The sequence below is a fragment of the Tenrec ecaudatus genome, chromosome 4 (assembly GCF_050624435.1).
Source record: "Tenrec ecaudatus isolate mTenEca1 chromosome 4, mTenEca1.hap1, whole genome shotgun sequence".
NCBI classification, from domain to species: domain Eukaryota; kingdom Metazoa; phylum Chordata; class Mammalia; order Afrosoricida; family Tenrecidae; genus Tenrec; species Tenrec ecaudatus.
This window is the reverse complement of record NC_134533.1, coordinates 34,145,265-34,154,049: the sequence shown is the minus strand read 5'-3', so window position 1 is coordinate 34,154,049 and position 8,785 is coordinate 34,145,265. Positions and strand designations below refer to the sequence as shown.

General features: G+C 47.1%; 1 protein-coding gene across 1 annotated transcript; it reads left to right on the top strand.

Moving 5' to 3' along the window:
• Positions 1-2,913: 2,913 nt before the first annotated feature.
• RAG1 (recombination activating 1) lies at positions 2,914-6,033 on the top strand. The gene has a single exon (XM_075548364.1). The coding sequence runs from the start codon at positions 2,914-2,916 to the stop codon at positions 6,031-6,033; it is 3,120 nt and encodes a 1,039-aa protein (XP_075404479.1).
• The last annotated feature ends 2,752 nt before the right edge of the window (positions 6,034-8,785 follow it).

Genomic DNA, 8,785 nt, shown 5'->3' with positions numbered 1-8,785 from the left:
AATGTAGGCATCTTTCCATTTCATCAATGCAAAGAAGAGTGGCACAAATGGACCCTTGCACATAGAAAACAATATAACACATATAGAAAACGAAACCTTCTGTGTTTTCCCATCATTTACCTGGACTGCAGCTTGTTTAACAATGTCCTAGTGGTGATTATTTCTATTGTTTCTTGTCTTTTCACAATAACAAACTTTTAAAACAAATTTCTCTCTATTTCTTTCTCTTTCTCCATATTAAGATCTCTCTGCCGGAATGTTTCTGTAGAGCAGCATCCGGAAAGCAGATTTATAGGACCAAGGATAATATATATTTATACTTTTGATAGACATTGCTAAATTAGTCATTCAAATATTATACTAATTTATACCTGTCAATTAATTAGTGAATTAATTATGCCACGTAATATCAATCTTAAAAAAAATCTTTGCTCATCTGTTAGGTTAAAAAGATCTTCCATTACATACACTTCTTAGAAGTTTTACCTTTTTGCAAGAGCAATTAATACATATGTATTTCAGGTAAGGATAAAAGATAATATCTCTGTAACTTCCATAGGTGCATATCCCTCGATAGGCCTTTGAAAAGAAGAACAAAAACAAGAACATCCCTTCCACCTCTGTGGCTTCTAGTTTGGTTGGACTTCCAGGAGTTCAACTGGAAAACCATCTAATAAATAAATGTGAGTCTGGATGTTAATAGTGAGTAACTTCTTAGTGATGGCATTCTTTATATGGGGATAGTTGTAATTACGCGGGGACCCCAGGAAATACCTTACCCAAACTCAATTCATGGGCACAGCTTCTAATAGAACCTGAGGTACCTTTTCAGACCACTGGAGGGCCGGGGAGGTCAGGGTGTGTGGGGCGAGTTCTAGGTGTCCTTTGAGCCTGCCTCATGGTTGAGTGACTTCCTGTGTCAGTTCAGGGTTTCTTTTGGTTAGTGCCAGAGATGATTACGCAACTTTATATAAATCCTCAAACTATTACATTGCAATGTCAGAGAACAAGTGTTATCGAACAAGACTTTATAGACTGAAAAGGTGAAAAGATTGTGAAAGGGGCATTTGGCCTGAGTTCAAGCCAACAAGAACTGGGAGGCATCGCTGGAAAGCCAATTCTCTGTTAACACATGGCATTAAGAAACACGATTAGAACTGTAGGTAACTTTGGGGCATTTGTTAGTCTACACTTAAAACACTTTTGTGAGGAATGAGACTTTCACAGTGGTTTCAAGCTGCATAACCCCAGAATAGGGAACAGTTTGGAATGGTGTAGCTTCAGAGTAGGGGACAATTTGGAGTTGTGTTGTCTGGAATAGGACCAAATCTAACCCAATTTTCCTTCTAACTAAGTCTTGGAAATTTGCATGGAAAAGCATCAATTTCTAAAGCAGAATGCATGAAAGATGGGGCAGCCATAGCTTAAAGAGAGAGATGGCTTAAGAAGAAACTTTGTGGACTAGCCTCCTCCTGACTCCCTACTCCCACGTGTGTTCACTTGAGGATGTGTCTCTCTGACTGTGTGTGTGTGTGTGAGAGAGAGAGAGAGAGAGAGAGAAAGAGAGAGAGAAAGAGAGAGAGAATATATCTCATCAATTTAGCTAGTGAATTAATTGAGGGGAAAGGCAGTTTAGCCTAATTGCTGGATCAAAAGAATTGACCCAGGGAAATTTGAGAGAGATGGATGATAGTTTGAAAATATAGATGTTCTTTTTTTAGGTAAGTATTATATAAAAAATATGGGGTAGATTGGGCTGCTTGGGCCTAGAGAGTAGTCAGACAGCATTTTCAGACTAAAAAAAAAATTAAAAAAAAACTCACTACTGATGTCTAGACCACGACTCAGAGGAGGAGAGTTTCTAAATGGTTGATTTAAATAGGTCTTGGATGGTGACGCAGTGCAGCCCGGCTGCTATAAGGTTGAGCCAGCAGAAAATCCGTACACCATATCCTCCAATTAGAAGCTATAGAGCTAACGACCATTGGCCAGTCGTCACCTCCAGGATGACCGCTGCAAGTTTCATTAACATTAGCATTAGCATTAACATTTTTCTCTTAAAAATCTTTTGGAATCTTCGTACACACACCATCGTGATTTCTTGTAGATTTAGAGGATTCTGTAGGGTGGTAGACACAGACTTATAATTTACAGCAGCGTTCACTAATTAAAATGGTAAGCATGATTACTATCCATGATACGTATCAGTAGCTTGCATTCATGAAGCTCAAAGTTCCCTTCAGCCCTTGGAGTAGTGAGTGATTACTTTCTTTCGGTCTGTAGCCTATAGCTTTATCAGCCCTTTTGCTCTCCATTTGGAAGAAACAAACAACCAGCGTCCTGCAAGACTGCTTTAAGAAGCTGATAATACATTGTCCAGCTAGTGAAATGAGGCAAGTTCAATGTGGAAAATATGACATTTCTTTAGCTTTACTAGACAGTCTGTTCATGAATTTACACAAGAACTTGTTGTTGGGCACCTACTGTGTACTAGCAACCTTAGGGAGACAAAGATGAATCCTTTTTTAACGACTTTATCACCAAAGATCTTAAGGTTTTAGAAAGGAAATCTCTCTCTCTCTCTCTCTCTCACATGCACACACACAACCATGGTGGTATATATGTTTCTTAATAATTCTGATCTAAGGTGTAAATACCCAAAGGTTCCATAAAAATGAAATATGTGTTCTGCTGTATATCAGCAGCAGGGCCTTTAAAACAGAAGGGTTAATAGCTTTGTGAACGTATCAATGAAAGACAGCTTGAATACATTTGTTTTTACTATTTCTAAGATGCATCGGTGGAAAATGAATTAGGGCACAACAGCAACAAAAAAGGTTCCCTCTCACAAGTTCTCTGCTTGTTTTTCCCTAATCGGATTCATTTTTATCATCTCCAGGTCCCTCAGCTGGCATGGCTGTCTCTCTGGGACTCAGCTCTGCCCCCGAGGAAATTCAGCACCCACAGATTAAGTTTTCGGAATGGAAGTTTAAACTCTTCAGGGTCAGATCCTTTGAAAAGGCTCCCAAAGAAGCTCAATCGGAGAAGGATTCCTCAGAGGGGCGACCCTCTCTGGAGAAATCTCCAACAGTTCTAGACAAGGCCGAGGGTCAGAAGCCAGTCCTGAGCACACCGGCCCCGAAGCCCCACCCCAAGTTCGTGAAGAACTCCGGTGGCCATGGGAAAACAAGGGACAAGGCCATCCACCAGGCCAACCTTCAACATCTCTGTCGCATCTGTGGAAGTGCCTTTAAAACGGTCGGGCACAATAGGCGATACCCAGTCCATGGGCCCGTGGATGGCAAAACCCAAGACCTTTTACGAAAGAAAGAGAAGAGAGTCACTTCCTGGCCAGACCTCATTGCCAAGGTCTTCCGGATGGATGTGAAGGCAGATACCGACTCCATCCATCCCACTGAGTTCTGCCACAACTGCTGGAGACTCATGTACAGGAAGCTTAGCCATGGCCCGTGTGATGTGACCTTCTCCAGGCATGCCACCATGGAGTGGCACCCCCACACACCAGCCTGTGACATCTGCCAGGCCGCCCGTCTGGGGCTCAAGAGGAAGAGTCGGCAGCCCAACCAGCCGCTCAGCAAAAAGCTCAAAATGGTGGCTGACCAGGGGAGGCGAGCCTGTCAGTGCCAGAGAAGAGCACAGGCAAGGGTCCGTAACAAGGAAGTCCTGAAGAAGATTGCCAACTGCAGTAAGATCCACCTGAGCCCCAAGCTCCTCGCCGTGGACTACCCCGTGAACTTTGTGAAATCCTTCTCCTGCCAGATTTGTGAGCACCTTCTGGCCGACCCCGTGGAGACCAGCTGTCAGCATGTGTTTTGCAGGATCTGCATTCTCAGATGCCTCAAGATCATGGGCAGCCACTGTCCTTCTTGCAAGTATCCTTGTTTCCCCACGGACCTGGAGAGTCCGGTCAAGTCCTTTCTGAGCGTCTTAAACTCCCTGATGGTGAAATGTCCGGCACAAGACTGCAGTGAGGAGGTCAGCTTAGAAAAGTATAACCATCATGTTTCAAGCCACAAGGAATCCAAAGAGACTCTCGTGCACATTAACAAAGGGGGCCGCCCTCGCCAGCATCTCCTGTCTCTCACCCGCAGGGCTCAGAAGCATCGACTGAGGGAACTCAAGCTTCAGGTCAAGGCGTTTGCTGACAAGGAGGAAGGTGGCGATGTGAAGTCTGTGTGCCTGACCTTGTTCCTGCTGGCCCTGAGGGCCAGGAATGAGCACAGGCAGGCAGATGAGCTAGAGGCCCTCATGCAGGGCCGAGGGTCTGGCCTGCAGCCAGCCGTCTGCTTGGCCATCCGTGTCAATACCTTTCTTAGCTGCAGCCAGTACCACAAGATGTACAGGACCGTGAAAGCCATCACAGGCAGGCAGATTTTCCAGCCTCTTCATGCCCTTCGGAATGCCGAGAAGGCCCTTCTGCCAGGCTACCACCCCTTTGAGTGGCAGCCATCTCTGAAGAACGTGTCTTCCAGCACGGACGTCGGCATTATGGATGGGCTGTCGGGACTGGCCTCCTCTGTGGACGATTACCCAGTGGACACGATTGCCAAGAGGTTCCGCTACGACTCGGCGTTGGTGTCTGCTCTGATGGACATGGAAGAAGACATCTTGCAAGGCATGAAATGCCAAGACCTTGACGACTACCTGAGCGGCCCCTTCACCGTGGTGGTGAAGGAGTCTTGCGACGGCATGGGCGATGTGAGCGAAAAGCACGGGAGCGGGCCGGCCGTTCCGGAAAAGGCAGTTCGTTTCTCGTTCACCATCATGAACATTACGATAGCGCAGGGCGCGCGGACCGTGAAGGTGTTCGAGGAGGCGAAGCCCAACTCGGAGCTGTGCTGCAAGCCCTTGTGTCTCATGCTGGCCGACGAGTCCGACCACGAGACCCTGACTGCCATCCTGAGCCCACTCATAGCCGAGCGGGAGGCCATGAAGAGCAGCGCCCTGATGCTCGAGATGGGCGGCATCCTCAGGAATTTCAAGTTCATCTTTCGGGGCACTGGCTACGACGAAAAACTCGTCCGGGAAGTGGAAGGCCTGGAAGCTTCTGGCTCTGTCTACATCTGTACCCTGTGTGATGCCACCCGCCTGGAGGCCTCCCAGAATCTGGTCCTGCACTCCATCACCCGGAGCCACGCCGAGAACCTGGAGCGCTACGAGGTCTGGCGCTCCAACCCCTACCACGAGTCCGCGGAAGAGCTGCGGGATCGGGTGAAAGGCGTGTCCGCCAAACCGTTCATGGAGACGGTGCCCTCCATCGACGCCCTCCACTGCGACATTGGCAACGCCGCCGAGTTCTACAAGATCTTCCAGTTGGAGATCGGCGAGGTGTACAAGAACCCCGACGCGTCCAAGGAAGAGCGGAAACGCTGGCAGGTCGCCCTGGACAAGCATCTCCGCAAGAAGCTGAAGCTGAAGCCCATCATGAGAATGAACGGCAACTTCGCGCGCAAGCTCATGACCCGCGAGACGGTGGACGCCGTGTGCGAGCTGATTCCCTGCGAGGAGAGGCACGAGGCCCTGCGGGAGCTGATGGAGCTCTACCTGAAGATGAAGCCCGTGTGGCGCTCCTCGTGCCCCGCGCAGGAGTGCCCGGAGTCGCTGTGCCAGTACAGTTTCAACTCGCAGCGCTTTGCCGAGCTCCTCTCGACCAAGTTCAAGTATCGCTACGAGGGCAAGATCACCAACTATTTTCACAAGACGCTGGCCCACGTGCCCGAAATCATCGAGAGGGATGGCTCCATCGGGGCGTGGGCCAGCGAAGGCAACGAGTCCGGGAACAAACTGTTCCGGCGTTTCCGGAAAATGAATGCCCGCCAGTCCAAGTGCTACGAGCTGGAAGATGTCCTGAAGCACCACTGGCTGTACACGTCCAAATACCTCCAGAAGTTCATGGATGCCCACAAGGCGATGAAAAACTCCGGGTTTACCGGGAACTTGCAGGCAATGATGGCGGGGGACCGCTTAGACCCGGAGGACGCTCTGGAAACTCAAGATTCCATGGAGTTTTAAGCAGGCAACCTCAGCTGAGTTGGTTTTGCAAATGAGCCTCCCCCTGGGTGGCGCGGAGTTTTTTCCCCAGGCACCCTTCACTACTGTGTGCTGAGGGTCACCACCCAAGAGGGAGCTGGGTGGATGGAGTTGAGGTCTCCCAGCTGACACTGAATCAGAGATGGGCGACGGAGGAGCTGGATGATGAGCTGACTCGGGCCGATTAGCGAGTTCAGGGCAGCCACAGGAGAAATCCGGCTTGTTTTTTTGGAAAGCTCCCTCTGTCTTTCAGAGGAGCAGTAACTGCAGGGGATCCGAGATGAGCCAAGAGGCATGAGCTAGGAGCAGAATGTCAGGAAAATCAAAGCCAAGGTTGTCAAAGACGGACAGGCAGTGAGGCCAGGGCAGGAATTTCATTTTGTGGTTTTCATGTTTTCTCCTCAATTTTTTGTCTTTGGTATGGGGATCTCATAAGTGTTTTTTCCCCCCTTACATCGCATTTCCTTTTGGTAGATCTCCTTATTTTATAAATCCCATCTATCTTGGTGTATGATACCAGATTCAAAAGCGTTTCATATTTTGCTAACCACATCTTGCACTTGGGTGGCATGTTGATATTTGCAAAGTGCCGCCTGGGCATCTTTCGGTGTAGAGCATTTATGCAGAAACCGCCTCTAACAAGAACATTTTTTGTGGCGATCGGTCACTGTCCAACTTTACATAGTCTGTTTGTGGTAACCTTAGGAGTTTAGGAGGTCATCTGGAGCCATGATTTTTCAGGCATGAAATTGCGCGTACACAGATGCTAGCCATGATCATGAAATCTCCTGCTAACACACGTTTACTTAGCTGTCAGTAGCCAGACAGGATTCTTGACTTCCGCTTTTAAAATTTTAGCTAATTTAGAGTTTCCAAATGCATTTCCATTCAACCTCTAGAGCCACTGAGTTTCGCTCACCAGGAAAATAGCATCGATTTACTGAAAACAGTCAGTCAGAATTCTTTCAGTGACAAAATTCACAGAATTCTGATTTCTTAGATTTTCCTACTTTTAGATGGTCTTTGCAATTCTTTATAATGATCGAGTCACGTTCAATGTGGTCCACTTCCTGCAGCACATTCAGTTTAGATGAGGACCACATCCTGTGAGTGGTCTCCATTTGCTTCCCACTTTTGGAATGTTTGCACACACTTTCCCCTCATTTTTCTGCACAACTCCAGGCCTGTGATTGCTTCCATTTGATGTGTGTGTGTGTGTGTGTAAATGATTTCCCTCAAATTATAGGGCTAATTTCAGATGCCTAACCTGGAATTTGAACTCAAGATTCTTGTCTCCAAATGCCATCTTCTCTCAATCACACACACACAAATAGCCATTACGCTTGTTCACAAGAAAGAGCCCTCTTGGCGCCATGCAGTAAATGTCTGGCTACGGACTAAGAGCCTGGCATTTTTTGTATTTTGAATTTTTTCTTTTGGTTTTGTTTTCAAGGTAGAATCAGAATTTGTTTAGGCTTCCTATTTGTTAGCCTCTATTTTGTAGGTGGAAGGAGAGGAGGGGAACACGATTGGAATCATTTGTATGCTTTGGATCTTTTGATACAGGAAAGCTAAAACTCCGAGAGCCCCAATGACTCTTAAGGTTCCGGTTACATGGAAATCCTTATCTGTCTCTGGAGGAATTTGGGATTTGGCCAGTTGACTGGCAATTTGGAGTAAGCATGAGATTTTACATGCTTATGAGTCATAATGATGGGTTGGTATGAATTACTTTCCCCCCTTCCTTTGATTTTATTGACCATAATGGCCATTTTTCATACACAGCCTATCACAGAGTTTTGTAATCTGGTTGTCAAACTTGGGTCAGGGACTACCTTAAGGTGTGACTTTGCTGCTTTACAGGGGGGTGAAGCCAGTACTTTCCACTGGGGTGAAAACAATTCACCAGCCCTTGTCTCTCTCTTTTTGTATATAGAGTATCAAAGACGTATGTAATTGAGATATCAAAATCATATCCATATTTTAATTTTCTTTCTTGAAGACTCTTAGCTGGGCATTTTGAGAACCCATGGCCTTCAGAGCTGGCCCTTCCCTTCACCCTGTTTAATCCTTAAAGCATCTTCCTGCCCGGAGAGAGAGCCACCTTTGTGCAGTCATCCTACTCTCCTCCCCATCTCCCCTCTGTGGCTCCTTTGTAACTACTTTCCACTAGGAACACATACCCCCACCCCACCCCCGCTTTCTCACCTTGCAGGAGCTATTTGGAATGCCTGTGATTACCAGTATGATTTATAGCGCAACCCACCCAGTAATCCCTTAATGAGATCACATGTTGAGAAGCCCCCCAGGAACACCTGGCTGCAGGGACCTCAATCTGTAGGAATGTTGTCTGTGGTTGTTGTGTTTTGTATTTTGCCTTCCCTGCAGAGATTGCAAGAGCCTAGCCCGGGGATTTTCTACACGAGTTTTGTTTTTCACAATGCCCATTGTAAACACACGCACATCCTCCGAGAGGAAATTCACCAGACTGAATATACATTTTTGTACTTTTGAAAGATAGCCTGGAACTTCAGCAGTACAAGCCCTGGAAACCTGACAGTTTCCCTGCCCACCCTTGGAGGCGCACTGCAGCCACTGCTAATGGCTGATGAAAACTGATGAATGGTCGTGCTCGGTCAACAAGCCCCTTGGGGTTAATAAACAGGCACAGAGAAGCCAGAGCAGGCGGAAAAGATGGCCTTTCCTTCCAGATGAACTGGAATTTCATTTTTGC

Excerpts from the sequence above, each read along its gene's own strand:
- RAG1 (XM_075548364.1), top strand. The coding sequence starts at position 2,914 with ATGGCTGTCTCTCTGGGACTCAGCTCTGCCCCCGAGGAAATTCAGCAC.